We start from the raw sequence: 17,839 nt of genomic DNA, 5'->3' as shown, positions 1-17,839 counted from the left end.
TTCTGATGGGAGGGGCTGCAGGGCCTGTTCATTTTGGCGGTTAAGTTTCAACATGGCTGAGGTAAGTCGTGATAATGAAACTGTGAAAAAGGGGCCTGAGGCTTCATCTCCGGAATCTGTGCCAGTTGACGCGACCGTCTCCAGGGTGAAGCTCCTCGACACCATAGTGGACACTTTTCTCCAGAAACTAGTCGCGGCCAGGAGGTAGGTGAAGGCAGCGAGAGCGAGAAGTGGCGGGAGGGGTTGTCGCCCGGCGCGGCTGCAAATCCCGCGGGATCGGTCGGGTCGGCTCGGTCACTTGCCAAGTGCGGTTGAGCTCGGCGGCTTCGCAGAAGCTTTTCCGTGGGTCGTCCCTTGGCTAGGCTGCAGGGGATGAGGGGAATAGCAGAGTGGCGAGAACCCGCCTGGGAGCTGCTAGGCAGCCGTGGGGCAGCCTCTCCTGAAGGGGCGCCGGGCGCCTGTGTGTGCACACAGCGCTGTGGTGGAAAGATACTGCCAGGGCTAACCCTACGGTCCTGAGGAGAAACTTCTGCTCTTCCGAGCACAGACGTACCTAATGCCCACAGAGGTCAGAGGTATCAGATTCCCCTGGAACTGGAGTTATGGATGGTTGTAAAACACCCATCTGGATCCTCTGCAAAATCAACAAGTGCCCCTAACTGCCGAGCCAGCCCTGAACCTCACCTGTAACGACAGCCACCCTGGAGGCTGAGGGAGCCTGGATAACAGTGAGACACCAAAACCAAAAAGAGACCGTCCCTTTTTGCAGCCTGGCCATCTTGGCGTCCAGTCCGTGTGTGTCTGTTGCAGAACCGAGGATTGAACCTACAGCCTCTGTGTGCTAGGCAACTGCTCCGCCACTGCGCTGCATCGCCAGCCCTTTTTAAAGCTTTTTTGTCTCGAGGGGGATGGAGGGATGGACAGGTTAAGAGTACACACTGCACTTGCGGAGGACTGCAGTTAGAGACCCCGTGCCCAAGTCAGGGAGCTTACGTCTACCTGTGACCCCTCGATCTGGGAGCGATTTCCAACTGTTGGGAGACCTGCTTTTCCTCACACATGCACACATACTCCCCCCTCCCCGCTGATAGAATTTAAAAGATAAATTTTGGGCTTGCAGAAATGGCCCCGGTGGTTAAGAGTACTCTATGCTCTTCCAGAGGACCCCGATTCAGTTCCTAGGACTTAGGTTTCACAGCTTACATAGATCTTAAAAAACCACTTGTTTGACCTTTTTGAGGCAGGGTCTCAATGAGTGGTCCATAAGGCTTGACTTGGACTGATGGTCCTCTCTCAGCCTGTCAAGGGGCTGTGGGATTATGGGTGCACAGCATGACACCCGCAGTGCTTGCTTCTCGTGGACCTTGTGGCTCTTGGCCTCCCTCCTAACAAACATCTTCCTGCCTTCCCAGTATTTGGTGCTACAGATACGATAGATAAAGCATCCAAGTTACTATTGAGTGAGTAGCATACAATAAACAAGATAACCACAGGACTTGATAGCATAATGAACACAGGTAAGAAAACAAATTAAAAGCCACAGTTAATAGACTGGTGATGTACAAAGAACTAAGTAAGATGGCTAGAGGGATCTACTCTGAGGAAGTGATAACCGAGCTGAAGTTTGAAAAATGGGAAGGAACTGGCTTTTGGAAAAAAAAAAAAAAGTTTAAATATACAGGCTCTGGGATGATCCGGTCTTTGTGGTAGACCTATCCTTGGCTACAGTATAGTGATCAAAGGGAGAGTAAATCCAGGATAGGCTGACTTTCTCAATTAGAGCCCAGTTCTGCATGAAGAAGTTTTTAAAAAGGATTTTCTTTTCCCCCAGAGGTATGAGTGGTTTACCTGTATGTGTGTGTGCACCACATGTGTTCCTGATGCTATCAGAAGCCAGAGAGGGTTTCAAGGTCTCATGGAACTGGAGGTACAGATTGTGAGCCGCCATGTTGGTTCTGGGAACCAAACCTGGGTCCTCTCTGCAAGAGCAACCAGTGTTCCTTTCTTGAGACAGAGTTTCTCTGTGTAGCCTTGGCTATTCTGGTCTACTTTGCAGACCAGGCTGTCCTTGAACTCACAGAGATCTGCCTGCCCCTGCCTCCCTGAGTGGTGGTGTTGTCAGCTGTTTGTCACTGTGCCTGGCTTGCAGCCAGTGTTCTTCATGGCTGAGCCATCTTTCCAGCCCCAGTCTCTATGGCAGTTTGATAAAATAATTTGTAAATATTTTTTGTGCAAGTCATCACACACTCTCACTCTTTCCAACTAGTATCGTAGCTCCCCTCCCCTTTAGTTTTCCAAACTTTGGTCTTCTCAAAGCCTCTCTGTTGGCTGTAGGTCTTCACGGTATTTATAATAGAAATAATCATTGGTTAGTGATGGTACCTAGACTGTTAGAGTTGTTGGAGATACAGCAGTTGCGGAGACCCACAAGGCCCCTGCCCTGGTGGAGTAGACTTGGTATTAATATAAAGAAAAACTCCAGGCCTGGCATGGTGGCATGTACTTGTAATCCCAGCATTTGGGGACTGGAGGCAGGAGTGAAGAGTGTGATCTAGTTGGTACTAGGAACCACAAGGCTTGCCCATGGAGCAAGGTGTCTTTGACCCCACAGCAGAGTGCTCTTGTTGCATCACGGGTGTTCCTGTTATAGAACAAGGAGAACTGGCGAGAGGAAGTACCAGTCTGTTGGCAGATGCATTGTGGATGCCAATCTGAGTGTCCTCAACTTGGCTATTGTAAAAATAAAAGAGATTTCTGGACTCACAGATACTACTGTGTCTTAGCAGCTGGGCTCTACAGGAGCAGGCAGAATTTGAAAGCTTTTCAATCTCTGAAGAAGGTGATGTCTACCACTGTGTTGTCAGAAAGCCCCTAACCAAGGTCAGAAAGCCCAGCACCGGAGCACTCAAGACTCAGCGTCCTGTCATTCCACATGGCCTGGAGTTGTATTAGCTTTCTGTTTCTCATAAATACCTGGGCTTATTGTTACTCACCGTTTAAAGGTTTTAGTCCACAGTTGCTTTGGCTTCAAGCACAAAAGCAGGTCACCTCTTAGCTAGCAGAAAGAAGAGGAGCCAGAGTCCAAGATCCCTTCAGCCATCCAGCCCCAGTGCACTAACTTCCTTGTTAGGCTTCCACCCTAGAGGGTCCAACACCTTCAAGTAGCAAAGACCGGGCCAAACTTTCAGTACATGGACATTTAGGAGTCATTTGCTGTTTAAACTATGACGGTCCATCTCCCTCACAAACGATGTGAAGTTCTCATATGGCACATATGGTCTGGCTTATGGTGTTCACAGCATCAACCAGCACATTTGCATACTCAATAAGTAGTTCCGGAATAAACAAGCCCCAGGTCATTGCCTGAATGTCAGACCTGTATCCAACAACTTATTACTAGAATTGTATCCCACAGAACAGTCAACTTATACGTGAATTAATTAACTTATACGTGAATTACGTGGTAAGCAACTTCATGTAAAATGCTTAGAACAGGGCCATGTACCAGTCAGATTTCTGAGTGTTTCCATGATTACTGTATCTTTGTACAAATCTGTACACAGTTTACTGCCCTTGAGTCACACTACCTGGCCTTGGTACTACTGTTGTGTTCATGGAGCCCTCTCTCAGTCTGCCAGCCCCCTCCTCAATATCCCAAGCTTGTTTCCCTGAAGGCTGCTCTGTACTTCTCCTGTGTGTGTATGTGTACGTGAAGGTCGGGATAACTTTAGGGGTCAGTCCTCTCTACCATGTGAGTCCGAGGGCTCAAACTCCGGTCATCAGGCTTGGCAGCAATTACCTTTATCCATTCAGCCATTTTGCAACATGATCAATTACTACCTGGAGTTTGACTCTTAGACTAGTCTGGCCGACCATCACTTCCCAAGAATCCACCCACCTCTACCTTCTGAGCCTGGGACTTACATGAGTGCTTGGTACCAAGCTCAGTCCTTACGTCTACATGGCCAATGCTGTACTGGCTGAACCGTCTCCCCAACTTACACCCTCACCCTCAGCTGGAGTTCAGCTTTGGGTTTGTGTCAGCAAGGTTGGCCTGCTGTGGTGTCCTGGTGTTAGAGCGCAGTAAGTTATCTTTGAGACAGGGTCTTGTGTAGCTCAGGCTGCCCTTGAACTTCTGATCTTACATAAACACACACACACACACACATGCTTCCTGTCCCGAATGCTGAGATTATTATAGTCTACTAGGTGTGTGCCACCATACCTGGTTTTATTCAGTCATAAGGATTGAACCATGACTTGGTGCATTCAAGGCAACTGCTCTACAGCTTCAGCTGGAGACTCCTAGGGATCAGGGCAGCTGTAACTGCACTTGGCACTGGACAGCCTGAGTATGTTGTATTCCAGCTTGATCTCTTGGTTTTCTGGAAGTTGTGTGTGTGTGTGTTGTTTTTTGTTGTTGTTGTCTTGTTTTTTCAGATCCCTGCTATTCTCCCAGTTACTTCTGTCCCCTGGCGAGCAGACTGTGCAACTGTTGAGTCAGGAAGCACAGTGTACATGGTAGCTAGCATAAGGCAAGCTTGGCTTCCTGTGCTTTTTGGATTTGGTTTTTTGAGACTACGTCTTATTTGGCTCATGTTGGCCTAGAATTTGCTATGGCTCTTCTGCCTCTACATCCTGCTAGGTGACTATGGGTGTGCACAACCACACACAGCTTCTAGGCTGCTGCTGCTTCTCTCCCTTCTCCTTTTATGTGTGTATATATATTTATGTATGTATTTTATGTGTATGAGTGCTCTGTCTGCATGTACACCCGCATGCCAGAAGAGGGCATTAGAGCCACCATGTGGGTGCTGGGAATTGAACTCAAGACCTCTGAAAGAGCAGCCAGTGCTCTTAACCCTTGAGCCACCTCTCCGTTCTGGGCTTGTTTTTGCTTCCTTGGCACTGTATACACTGTGACATGGTTCAAGATTGTTCTGTGTGTCATGTGTGGGCCACTTTTACCTTTCCTTGATATATGTATAAGACAGTAGGTTGTAGCTGGGCATCTACATAGAGAATTTGAGGGCAGGTCAGGGTCACATAGAGAGACCTTGTCTCAACAGAGAAAGAGAGAGAGAAACCAGGTTGACAAATGACTAGCTTTCTTCGCTTTCTACAGTGAGTTCATGCTATGAAGTCCAGATCCCTCCCACTCCTTTACATCCCACGAGCATATATGAATGCCCATTTTTAATACATGGTCTCTTTCTATCACCGGGGATGGCCTGGAAGATGATCCTTCTGCCTCTTTAAAGTGCTGGAATTACAGGCACCAGCCAGCCTGCCCAGCTCGTTAAGACCGGGTGAGCCTTAAATTTGCAGAGATCCACCTGCTTCTGCCTCTCCTAATTGTTAGGAGTAAAGATGTGTACCACCAGCTTTTTCTTTTTTAGGTGTGTATTATTATGCCTTTTTCTCTCTCGCTCGTTCAAAGGGGTGACATCTACCCCAGACTGGCCTCAAGCTCCTTATGTGGCTGAGGATAACCTGGAACCTCTGATCCTCCAGCTCCTAACTCCTGATTGCTGGGATTACATGCCTGTACCAGCACAGCAGGATCTTGTAGTTCTGGGTATTGAACCTGGCTTTATGCATGCCACGCGATCACTCTACCAACTGAAGTAACAGGCCTGGTAAGCAAAGTCCCATAGCATCACCTGCAGTTCCAGCTCCTCGGGCTGAGCCAGAGGATCACAGGGAGCCCAGAAGCTTGAGACCAGAAAGGCTACAAAGACTTTGTATAGAAAACAAACCAACTAGAGCTGGAGAAATGGCTTGTTGCTCTTGCAAAGGACCCAAGCCTGGTTCCCAGCACCACATGGCAGCTCACAACCATCTGAAACTCCAGGTCCAGGGGATCCAATGTCCTCTTTTGGCCTCTTTGTGTAGGAGGCATGGACATAATGCACACACATACATGTTGGGCTCTACTAATAGCAAATTAGTTTCATTTCAGCACATACATGCAGGCAAAACACACATACTAAAATGAAAATAATAAAATCTCAGAAAAAGAGGCGGGGGGTGATAGCAGCACATGCACATCGCATGTGCGCACACAAAGACTGCCCAGTACATTCTCCGTGGCTTCCTGGGCTGGGCTAGGAGCTCTCACCTCCCTTCCCTACCCCACTCCCCCCAACTGTTTTCCTTTTAGTCCTTCTTTGTAGAGCAGGCTGCCCTTGAACTCACAGAAATCAACTACCTTTGCCTCCCTGAGTGCTGGGATTACAGTCATACACCGCCATGCCCTTATTTATTTACTTACTTATTTACTTTCAGTGCAGGGCAGTGAAGCCAGGGCCTCTAGCATGTTAAGCACACTCTACTACTGAGCTACATCCAAAGTCTTTTCTTTGTTTCTTCTCAGACATTTTCCTTCAAGGTGTATTTCTTCTCTGGATGTTCGCTGGAAATTGGTAGCCCACTAGGCACTGCAGCTCCCAATAGGGAGGGAAGATGGCAGCAAACACAGATGCTCACGTGACTGTGCCAGTGAGCACTGTGACAGACTCCCCCCATCTAAGCGTAAACATTTTGTCTTCGTATACTTGGGTGGCTACACACAGATATCAAAAGGACAATTCAAAGGACAGATGCTGGGAGCCCTTCCCGTCCACAACCCACAGCAGAGTACCAGGCATCTTGCTTTGTTCTTGCTCCAACCACCACTCAGTCTGTGGCCATGAAGAGGAATGTGGAGGGATACATGATGCCTGCCCAAGTGGGCTGGAGTTGAAATGGGGATAACTGTGGCTTAAACATCAGAGATCCTGTTATCTTCACAGCCCACTCAGGCATCCGGTTCAAGCCAGGAACATCTTGTCTCAGCTCCAGGAATGGACAGGACCCAGGGTGAAGCCGATTCTGCCCACAAGTGTCCCTTGAGAGCCCTTCTGGGGTTCCCGTTGCTGAGAATCCTATAAATGTGAAGGACCCCAGAAACAAAATATGCACATTTCACAAGAAGAGACACTTCCTACAGAGTCCCAGGTAGCCTAATAGGCAGAAAGGTAGTCAGGCCAGGCACCAGCACTCACAGAACAGGAAGATACTGAAATACTGTTTTGTAGTGTGTGTGTGTGTGCGCGCGCACGCGCGCGTGGGTGGGTGCGTGCCTGTTTATGTGTGCATATGTGCATGTGGAGGCCAGAGGTTGATGTTGGCTATGTCAGTCAGCCAGTGCCAGTGTGGGAATGGCTTGAATGCTTTGTGGATTTCTTGAGAGCTATACTTAGGAAAGGAAAATGATGCTTTAGAAAACTCCCATAGCCATATGTTGGCCAAATGTAAAATTATGCTTTCTTCTAAAGGCTGTAATATCCCTGTGGAAAGGGATGCCGGAACCTAGATACCCCACAGCAGTGTTAGGGACAAAGCAGCATGAAATCTAAGCAAAGCAGGCAGCTAGGATGGAGGTGGGTTCCAGGCTGTAGGCCTGTTCCACTCTAGCTGCCTCTCCCACCGAGGGCCTCAGGTTGGGTGACGGAGCCTTTCCACTAGAGCCTCCCATGGCCCCTCTGTCTGTGCTTCGTTTCTCCTCATGACAGGGCAGGCTCTGGCCTTGCCCTCATAGGAGGCCAGCCAGCTCTGCACTGGGAAAGCATGCCAACTCTTAAGGACACTCTGCTTGGGTTCAAGGCCTGCCTTCACGGATCATTGTTAGCTTTGTTGCTACCATAAGCCTTGGTTTCCTCCTTTCTCAAGCATTTAACAGCATCAGTACTGCCTAAATTGCTCTAAGGATTAAATGCCACTACATCTCTGAAGTACAAGTGCCTGCCTCACACATAGAAACCTCCCCAAAATAGCCCCCACTGCTGCAGGGACCTAGAAGAGTCAGCCAGCTGGCTTCTCAGGGCTTAGAATCTTCTTCCCTTTGGAAGGAAGGGGCTTCAGTTGCAACTCCGTGGAAAGAAACAATCTAGCAGCGGGAACTAGCCATTAGGATTTGTTCCTATGACAAAGTACTGAATGAGATAAGCCAGATCAAGAAACATAGATGTTGTATATATGTTCTCCCTCATATGTGGGCGGGGGGAAACAGCCTAAGCTACCAAAGACCCTGTTGAAATCAGTAAACAATAAAACTTCTAATAAAAGCAGATCATTGTGGTTTTGAGTGATATCTTGGTTACTTTCCTGTCGCTGTGACAAAGCAACTGATAAAAGAAAGAATTTAATTTGGGGCTCATGGTTCCAGAGGGTGAGAGTCCATGGCCATCATGGCAGGAAGGTGTGGCAGTTGTTAGCATGTTGCTATAGCTGTGGCTGAAAGCCTACACTCTAATCCGCAAACAGGAAGCAGGAGAGAGAACCTGGGAATGAGAGAACCTTTTAAAACCTCAAGCCCACCCCCAGTGACCTCCTGCAACAAGACCTCCTAATCCTCTCAAACAGCTGCACCAGCTAGGGACCAAGTATCCAAACATAGGAGTTTGGTCATTCTCATTCATGGTGGAACTGTTAAGGATTGGAAGGTGAGGCTTTGTTGGAGGAGGTGTGTCACTAGGAGTGGGCTCTGAGGTTTCTTTCTCTGCTGTCTTTAGATCAGGATGTAAGGCTCTCAGCTACTGCTCCAGTGTCATGACTGTCTGCTTCTAGCCATGATGGTCATGGACTCTACTACCCTCTGAAACCATGAGCCCCAAATTAAATACTTTCTCAGGCTTGCCTTGGTCATTGTGTCTCTTCACAGCAATAAAACACTAACAAAGATATCATTCAAAGCACCCAATTACCTGTTTGTTTGTTTTTTTTTTAAATTGTGCTTATTTCAACAGGGTCTCTTGTAAATTAGGCTGGTCTTAAACTTACTATGTTGCTGAGGGTGACCTTGAACTCCTGATCTTCTGGCCTCCATCTCCCAAGTGCTGGGATTGCAAGTGTATTCCTGGTTTTATGCAGCACTGGGAATGAAACTATGACTTCATCCATGTTAGGCAAGCACTCTACCAACTGAACTCCATCTGCAGCCCCATAACCTGTCTGTAAATGCTGCTAGAGCTCTAGTTGGGAGTAGCATGTGACTTGGGGGCAGATCTGCACCCACCAACATCATCTGGGTTTCAATGACAAAACTGAGTCTTGTAATAAAACAGAGATGAGTGGCTGGGTGCTCATCCCCCGACTTTGCCTGTCTCCTTCCTGACAGCTATGAGAGATTCACCAGCTGTTACAAACACTTCTACCAGCTGAATCCTGAGGTGACACGGCGGGTCTATGACAAGTTTGTGGCTCAGTTGCAGACATCCATCCGGGTGAGTGGCACAGCGGCCAGAAGGTCCTTTTTGTGTAGGTTTCTCTGTACATTCAGTTCCTTAGAGGTGGCAGCCTGTGGGCTGTCACTGTTGCTGGGCTCCTAGACTGTCATCCAGGGCAGTGGCTGCAGCTCCAGGCACCCCTGCCCTCCAAACAGTGTGAGCCCTAAGTGCCCCTTCTCTCACTGCCCTGTAATATGTGTTTATTCATTGTCTGCCAGCCTAGGCCTGTGAGCTCAATCAGAGCAAGACAGGACTGACTTTTGTACCCCAGCTTCTGAAGAGACATTTTAAAAACTGAGTATTACTGGAAATGCCGAAAAGGACAGGGCTCCACTCATGTCTAAGTCACCGTGATGACTGCCCAGTGTGGTAGCGCACAGCTTTAATTCCAGGACTCAGGAGGCAGGTGGATCTGTGGGAGGTCAGGGCCAGCCGTGATTACACAGTGAGAACCTTCTTTAAAAAAAAGTTTCTGATGGGGTTGGGGAGGGAATGAGGGAGTGGGATACAGCTGGGACACAGAGTTAACAAAATGTAACTAATAAGAAAAATAAAATTAAAAAAAAAAGTTTCTGTGGTGTTCCTAGAGAGTCAGTTGTCTGTGCTCCTGCAGCAGGGTGGTCTTGTTCCAGTCAGCAACAGGCCTGCCCTGCAGACAAGAGGACTGTTCTCTCCCAAGTTACTCTTTGTAGCCCTGGCTGCCCTGAACTCAGAGACTTGTCTGCCTCTGCCCCACCCCTGCTTCTGGAGGGCTGCAATTAAAGGCATCTGCTACCATTTCTAGCATGTAGGATCTTTTTCAGTGTTTGATCTTTTTTATATTTTATTGTTTTAATTGTAAAAATCACACACTGTAGAGAAATTGGACTACTCAGGAGGCTGATCGAAATTAGACTAAATCTTCCTAAATGCTGTTAGCAGTTCTGCATGCTTCCACTGAGGGCAAGCATGAAGTCATCACAGCTCTCTCTTCCTTTCTACTCAGGAGGAAATCTCAGAAATAAAACAGGAGGGGAACCTCGAAGCTGTCCTGAACTCCCTGGATAAGATTGTAGAAGAAGGCAAAGATCACGGAGAGCCAGCCTGGTAAGAACAGTAGAGGGTACTTCAGGGCGCATCAGTGTGTGAACAGAGACTGATTCTCACTTGTAGCTGAGCTCCTGGACCCCTGGCCTCTAAAAGAGCACTTTCTGAGGCCTTCCTGGGACCCATGGTGCTTTATAAGGGCAAGTAGAAGCGAGAGCTCAGGGAGGTGCCAGATAGTGAGGTTTGGTTTCGTGGACAGATCAGGTGACCACACGCATGGCCTGAGTAATTTGTTTATTCAACAAATAATCGGGAAGCCTGTACTATCTGCTCAATGTGGTATCAGAGGCTGGAGATTCAGTAATGAACAGGCTGCCCTCTGCAGCTGGCATTTCACTGGACACCATGGTCACCTGGGCTGCTGTGTGCAGGAGAAGGAAGTGGGGGTGGGTTAAGGAGTGACCATGGTGGCCTGGGCTCCAGGAACCTTCCACTTCCTGCCCTTACATTACCGTATAGCTCCCAGGCTAGAATTGGCATATACCTTTTCTGTTATTATTGTTATTAGTAGTACTAGTAGTATTTTATTCTATTAGGCACTGAGTGTAGTGCCTCGGGCATGCTAGACAGGATTTTACTGGTGAGCTATGTCCTTAGCCCTCTTTCTTCACTGAATTTCCCTCAGCCGGGGGCTATAGAGATGGCTCAATGGCCAAGAATACTGGGTGTTATTCCTGGTCCTGTTACAGGACCAGGGTTTGGTTCCTAGCAGCCATGTAGCTGCTCATAAGCACTCTAAGCACTCTTCACTCCAGGTCTAGGAGGGTCAGTGTCCTCTGTGAGTCTGCCAGCACCAGGCACTCATGTGGCGCGCGCACGCACACACACACACACACACACACACACACACACACACACACACTCAGGCAAAGCACTATACACATAAAATACAAAATATATTATTTTGTTTGTTTGGTTTGGTTTTTTGTTGGTTTGTTTGTTTTTCAGTTTTTCAAGACAGGATTTCTCTCTGTAACCCTGGCTGTCCTGGAATTCTCTTCTGTATATCAAGCTAGCCTCAAATTCACAGAGATCTGCCTGTCTCCGCCTCCCAAGTGCTGGGATTAAAGGTGTGCACCACCACTGCCCAGCTAATAAAAAGGTTTTTTTCTTTTTGGCTTTCTGAGACAGGGTTTCTCTGTGTAGCCCTGGCTGTCCTGGAACTCACTCTGTAAACCAGGCTGGGCTCAAACTCAGAGATCTGCCTGCCTCTGCCTCCTGAGTGCTGGGATTAAAGGTGTGGGCCACCACTGCTTCCTTCCCGAGACAACACATTGTGTCATGTTGGCTGGCTGGAGCTTACTGTGTAGACAAGATCTCACAGAGATGTATCTGGGATGAAGGTGTGCACTAGCACACCTGGCCTCTAGGCTGTGAACCTCCACCTTCCACCCCTGCCTCTCAGGTACTGCAGGGTACCTAGATTACCTTAAAAAAATTAATGCTAATGACATGGCTCAGGATGGAGCCCACAGGCAGCCAGCCCACAAGCAGGTAGGGAAGAAGACTGGGGATCAGTAGGTGGCCTGGGCCTGGGACTAAAGTGTCTGTAGGCCTTTCCCCTGTGGTGGGCTCATCAGCAGAGGGAACTCACTCTCCAGGCAAGTAGCTCTATGTAGGATGCTTGGCTAAGGGTCCTCTGGCTCACTCAGCCCAGAGAACCCCCAAGCAGCCAGCACAACAGCTCCAAGCTCAGGGTCCTCTCTGCTGGGGACACCACTCAAATTTTAAAATTACATTTATTTATTCTTGGGGTGTGTGTGTGCCACAGTACATGTGTAGGGGCCAGAGGACAGCTGAAGTTTTAGAACTGAAATTTGTAGAACCTACAGTAATATTTGCTCATTGACTAACCTTGTTCTCTAAAACATCCATCCGTACCTACTAGCTCTCACAGGGCTCTGAGAGTCTGGGCCCTCTCTGAGGAGCCACCCAATCTGGGAAAGGTCACTGCCTCCATCCCTGATCTCCCTAACTCATAGTCTGTTGGGGTACTGTGCCAGCCTGGACACACATGGTCATAAGGACAGAGACAAGTGCTAGAAAGTTCTAGGGTGCTGAAGATGGATGAGTGTGGAGGCGCTGACTGAGGAGGCATGGACATATGCCTTTAGGCAGGGAGGCTCATGAGGCAGGAAGCCTGAGTTTGCATCAGGAACAGGTTTGGGAGGTAAACAGGATCCAAGAAGAGTCCTAGCCTAGCTCAGGACTTGAAGGTACTGTTACTGATTTGGTTTAGAGGTAAAGCCTCCTGTCCACTTACGTTCCTCCCTTTTTGTCCCCTGGGCCCATGTGTGCCTCTCCCCCCAAGGCGACCCAGTGGAATCCCAGAGATGGACCTGTGCAGTGTCATGGCACCCTACCTCCTGAAGCAACAGGATACCCTATGTCGCCGAGTGCGGAAACAGGAGGCCAAGAACCAGGAACTGGCTGACGCTGTTGTGGTCGGGCGCAGGCAGGTGGAAGAGCTGGAGCAGCAGGTTCAGGTCCTCCAGCAGGCATGGCAGGCAAGTGCTTGGCCCAGCCTGAGGGACCTCACTGGGGGCAGGCTGTGTCCACAGCAGTGCAGTCCCTCAGCACCTTTGCTGGGACGTGTTAGGTTGGCTTCTCCGAGCTTGAGCTGAAGTCAGTCGCTGCATGTGTTCCCGTGCAGCCGCTGAGAGTGTAAACAGAGTGCAGAGCCTGGGCCTCTGTCCAAGTGGAGCCCAGCCCCGAATGCAGTGCAGGCACGGCCAGAGGCCTTCAGTAGCATGCATCAGAATGACCCCAGAGGTCACCAGTTGTTCTCCAGGACATGGGTTGGTTCCTAGCACTCACATGGGGGCTCACAACTGTCATAACTCCAGTTCCAAGGAACCTGACACCCTCCTCTGGCCTCTGCACATTTCAAAAATAAAATAAAGGGCTCCAGAGCCTCTGACGCATGGGACAGGTGTCAGCAAGTTTGTGTCCCTTGAGGGAAAAGTCAATGTCTGAAATTGCTCCCAAGGGACTTTGAGGTACTGGAGCTGGGTAGTGCGGGTGGCAGGAGTGACTGGAGTAGTGAGATGGCTTCTTAGTGGCTCCAGATGCAGTTCCAAGGGTCTCAGGAAGGCCCAAGTGGCAGGGTTACTGCCAGGCCCTTTTCATCTGTCACATGGATGCCCAGCCTGCTTCTGAGGATCGTGGTTCCCAGGTTCATTCTGGCTTTCTCTTCCTGTGACCAGTTAGCTGCAACCTGCCCTGGTCTCAGAGAGGTGGCAGCAGCCAGTCTCCCAGCGCTGGTACGTGGAGCCACTCTTTCGATCCTCAGCCCGTCCATCCCCATGAGGCTCCTTAGCACTCCCATCTCCATGGATAACAATTGTCCAAACCATGCTCCCCGAACTATCAGCTGGATTGGTGTTCAGTCTTGACCCTCTGTGGGAGCTTCCAAGCCTCTCTTCACTCTCAGTGTTCAGTGACTAAGTGAGCACTTACCCAGCATGCCTAAGCCCTGGGTTCCACTTTCAGCTCTGCGGGGGATAAGTTTCTTCAGTGCCGTCAAAGGATCTAGAGCTACTTTTGGGATTCCTTGTTGAATGTGGAAAGGCCCAGCAGAGGTGGCTAGGGCATCCAGATGTGCCATAAATACTACTGGGTGGTAGGGACTTCCTGCTTGCCTTTGACCTGGCACATTCTGCCAGGTCAAAGGACCATGACACAAGCCATAGACCCATCCACAGGGTTCTAGGGGAACCAGGGCTGCAATGGGGCCTGGCACATAGGGTTTGCTCTTCTCACACCCCACATGACTGTTCTCTTCCTTTGGTTTTAGGCTCTGCACAGAGAGCAGAGGGAGCTACTGTCAGTGCTGAGGGCACCTGAGTGAGGAGCCACTGGGCCCTAGAGCAGAGGACATCATGGTCCTGTGGAGGCGGTTCCCAGGCAGTAATGGAGGCTCCCTTCAACCACTTAGGTTCTGGTAGGGTTACCCATACACCACCTTCAGATCCCTGCCGCCATCTTGTGCCTGGAGGCCTGGAACTCCCACCCTGGCATCAGAAACCAGGCTTTGTCTCCTGGAGTTGCAGCCGGCACTGCCCCACACCGTCCTGGTCCCCAGCCCTCCCTGGACCAGCTGGAGAATCGGTCTCTACTGATTGCTGCTTTGCTGGCCAGCTCACAGGCCCTTGCCATGTTCTCCCCAACTGATTGCCGCCTTGTTGACTGGCCTAAGGGCCCTTGCCATGTTCTCCCCACATCTGTAAATAAACTTCCTCTACTGCACTGTAATCTGTGAGGATGCTTCCTCGCCAGGCGTCTGGAGTCAAGACCATTTTTGGGCTCCTGAGCTCTGTCTGCAGTTAAGTCATCAGTCTGAGGACTCTGGAAGCCTACAGGCCAGGAGTGGGTTGTTTTGATCGCCCTGTGCAGACGGCAGCAGGAACCAGGGTCGTTGGGTTCCCTGAGGTCAGGGTGAGCCGTCACTGTGTGGCTGGCGCTGCCCTGTGCTGCTCGTTGGGGCAGAGAAACCTGTTTCAAAAAATAAAAAAACAACAACAAAAAAGAGAGTCGCAGCGTTTATGCCTCTGGATGCCTTGCTTCCTGTCTACCTGGCCCATTTCATCTAGTGCTGTCATCTGTAACTATTCTAAATTCAGATTGGTGGGTGGGCGACCAAAGACAGGCCACGGTGAGGTATAGTGGAACAGGTCTTTAATCCCAGCTCTCTGGAGGCAAAGGCAGGCAGATCTCTGAGTTTGAGGCCAGCCTGGTCTACATTCTGAGACCATCTCAGGGGAGAAAAAAAAACAAAAAACAAAAAACGTTGCCTTTCCAGGCACAGTGACACAAACCTGTAATCCCAGCACTCAGGAAGCAGAGGCAGGTGGATCTGTGAGTTCAAGGCCACCCTGGTCTAAAGATCAAGTTCTAGAGGAGCTGTGGCTACACAGAACAACCCTGTCTGAAACAAACAATAACAACAAAATGGTCAGGGTCAGACAGGTCATAATATCAGGTCGCCTTCTGCCTCAGGCTCAGCTACAGTGCTCTTCGGTCCGGTGAAGACGGGCCTTTGTACACCTGGTGGGGGAGCAGGCCCCTTTCTAAGGCTTCCACTAGGAGGTGGCCCTGGCAGGAGGAGAACCACAGGACCTGGACTTCATCTGCACATCTTGCAGGTCTGCCCAAGGTCTGCCCTTCCTGACCTGTGCTCCTCCGTTTGGCACTGTCCCGGAACTCAAGAGGCAGTCCTTTGTCAGCCTCGTGTCTGTGAGCTTTTGGCTCTTTGTTCTCATGCTACCTGTCCAAGTTACGGTTACTATTGCTGAGATGAAGCACCATGACCAAAGCAACTTGAGGAAAGGGATTATTTGCCTTATACTCCCATCATCAAAGGAAGTCAGGGCAGGAACTCAGGCAGGGCAGAACTTGAAGCAGGAGCTGTTGCAGAGGCCATAGAGGAGTGCTGCTTACTGCCTTGCTCAGCCTGCTTATAGAACCCAGGACCACCAGTCCAGGGATGGCACCTCTCACAATGACCTAGGCCCTCAGACATCACTAATTAAAAAGATTTTATGGTGGGACTTCCTAAATTGAGGTTTCCTCCTTTCAAGTTGACATAAAACTGACTAGCACACTACCCCACCCTTCTCCCCACTTGATGAGCTGAACTGCCCTGCCCTGGGCAAATGAGGACATTACTGATCACTCCTTTCCTGGGGTTTGGCTCCTGCCCTCGTGGCAGACATTGAAAATCACAGGCTACGAGAGCTGGAGCCCAGTTTGTCTCAACCTATTTTAGATCTCTGTGCAATCTCTAGGGTACTCATAGGGCCCAGCCAGTGCTCCAGCTGGGGCTGAGGGAGGTAGCAGAGACTAGGGGAGGTGGAACATCCCCTGGGGGAAAGAAAGGTCTAGGGCAGTGTCAGAGCCTGGCACTGATTGCGCCCACCCTCCACTCCCAAGGCCCAGCCCAGACAGCTGCAGTCACCAGCCACAGCACCCTTTGGGTTTGACCTACTGAGCCAGGGCACATGACCCCCAATTAGCCCTGGCCACATCCCCTGCCCCGCCTGCTCATACTGGGGCACAGGCAGCTGATATAAACTGGAGGCTGAAGGGCACAGAGCAGATAAGTCCCACACAGCACCCTGGTGCAGAGCTGACACCATGAGGACCCTCTCTCTGCTCACTCTCCTGGCGCTGGCTGCCTTGTGCCTCTCTGGCCCAGCAGGTGTGTGTCGTCCTTGTTCATTTCTTTGGATAGCCACCCTCCTGAAGGTCCCAAGCTTTGCTTAGGGACAGCAGAGGGGAAGGGACAAACCACCAGGAAGGCAGGGGTGGGAGAGATCAGAACTAACGAACTGTTTCTTTATAGATGCAAAGCCCAGTGGCCCTGAGTCTGACAAAGGTACTAGAAGGGAGCATGGCAGAGTCTCAGCCCTGCCCTTCACCCTGTCCCATAAGCCCCCAGGTCCCCCTGCCTTCTGCCTTCTCCCCATATTTCCTCCCAAACCCAAAGTTATCTGATCCTGTCCCTCTGCTCCACAGCCTTCATGTCCAAGCAGGAGGGCAATAAGGTAGTGAATAGAGTCCGACGCTACCTGGACCAAGGGCTTGGGTAAGTGGGAAGATGCCGGGCTAGGGTCCTTTGCCTTCCCTATTGGCAGGGAGTTGTGCCGAGGTGGTCTCCGTGAACTGCTGAGGGCAGTACGGTGCAGATCGATCCCTGTGACCAGGGCCCTGCAGCCTCTTGTGCCCTGGGAAGGGTGTGTGTGTACCCCGTGTTGGTTGATGCCACTGTACGGTGTTTCGCAGAGCCTCAGCCCCCTATTCAAATACCCTGGAGCCCAAGAGGGAGATATGCGAGCTCGACCCTGGGTGTGATGAACTAGCGGACCGAGTTGGCTTGCAGGATGCCTACAAGCGCTTCTACGGCACCACTGCTTAGGACATGTGTGGCCTGGAGCAAACAGCAGCCTCAGCTATGGCCCCTCTCCAAGATTCAACCTTCCCTGTTCCCTCCCTCTGCCCTGTGAGTATGGGTGGCACAGCTGTTCCAAAATAAAGTCCAGATGAGGAAGCTCTGGGCTCGAGTCTGTCCATTGTGGTGCGGATAGGGGCGGGGGAAGGCTTCACATTCAGTCCCAGAAAGCTACGGTCCAGGTCATTTGCTTGTTTATTAGACTGTTTTGTGAGGGACAGCACTGGAGGTGGCTTCCTAAAGTCCTGCAGGGCCCCCTCCCCCCCACTGCAGCCATTTTCTCACTGGGGATATATCCAGACATACAAACCAGAAAGACCTGGTCAGAGTGGTGAGCGCAGCAGGCAGCTGGTGTGTGGACGCAGAATGGCTGGCCCTGGGGCAGGGCAGGGCAGGGCAGGGCAGGCAGGCGTGTGGCCTGATGGAGCAAGCACTAATGATGACCTGAACTGAGCAGATTCCAGAGCAGCAGCAGCAGCAGGGTGAGGCCACGTGGGGCCTCACCCCTCCCCTCCACCTCAGCCTGGGCACCTGT

At 50.4% G+C, this 17,839-nt stretch overlaps 2 protein-coding genes across 4 annotated transcripts; both read left to right on the top strand.

Annotated features, from left to right (window-relative positions):
- Positions 1–50: 50 nt before the first annotated feature.
- Pmf1 (polyamine modulated factor 1) lies at positions 51–14,865 on the top strand. Of its 3 annotated transcripts, none has more exons than XM_055625552.1 (5): positions 51–204; positions 9,161–9,266; positions 10,255–10,355; positions 12,667–12,862; positions 14,152–14,865. In XM_055625552.1, the coding sequence occupies exons 1-5, from the start codon at positions 53–55 to the stop codon at positions 14,203–14,205; spliced, it is 609 nt and encodes a 202-aa protein (XP_055481527.1). In that variant the 5' UTR covers positions 51–52; the 3' UTR covers positions 14,206–14,865. The 3 variants fall into 3 exon arrangements, with proteins under 3 accessions (XP_055481527.1, XP_055481529.1, XP_055481526.1); XM_055625554.1 differs by having other exon boundaries at positions 12,728–12,862; positions 14,152–14,191; XM_055625551.1 differs by lacking the exon at positions 14,152–14,865 and having other exon boundaries at positions 12,667–12,985.
- A 1,601-nt stretch (positions 14,866–16,466) lies between these two features.
- Bglap (bone gamma-carboxyglutamate protein) lies at positions 16,467–17,392 on the top strand. The gene is made up of 4 exons (XM_055625710.1): positions 16,467–16,554; positions 16,699–16,731; positions 16,872–16,941; positions 17,139–17,392. Exons 1-4 carry the CDS (start codon positions 16,491–16,493, stop codon positions 17,269–17,271), a joined length of 300 nt encoding a protein of 99 aa, XP_055481685.1. The 5' UTR covers positions 16,467–16,490; the 3' UTR covers positions 17,272–17,392.
- The last annotated feature ends 447 nt before the right edge of the window (positions 17,393–17,839 follow it).

This window comes from Psammomys obesus, unplaced genomic scaffold (assembly GCF_907164565.1).
Source record: "Psammomys obesus unplaced genomic scaffold, mPsaObe1.curated_primary_1811, whole genome shotgun sequence".
Taxonomy (NCBI): Eukaryota; Metazoa; Chordata; class Mammalia; order Rodentia; family Muridae; genus Psammomys; species Psammomys obesus.
Note: the sequence above shows the minus strand (reverse complement) of the source record. Positions and strands in the feature narration are given on the sequence as shown.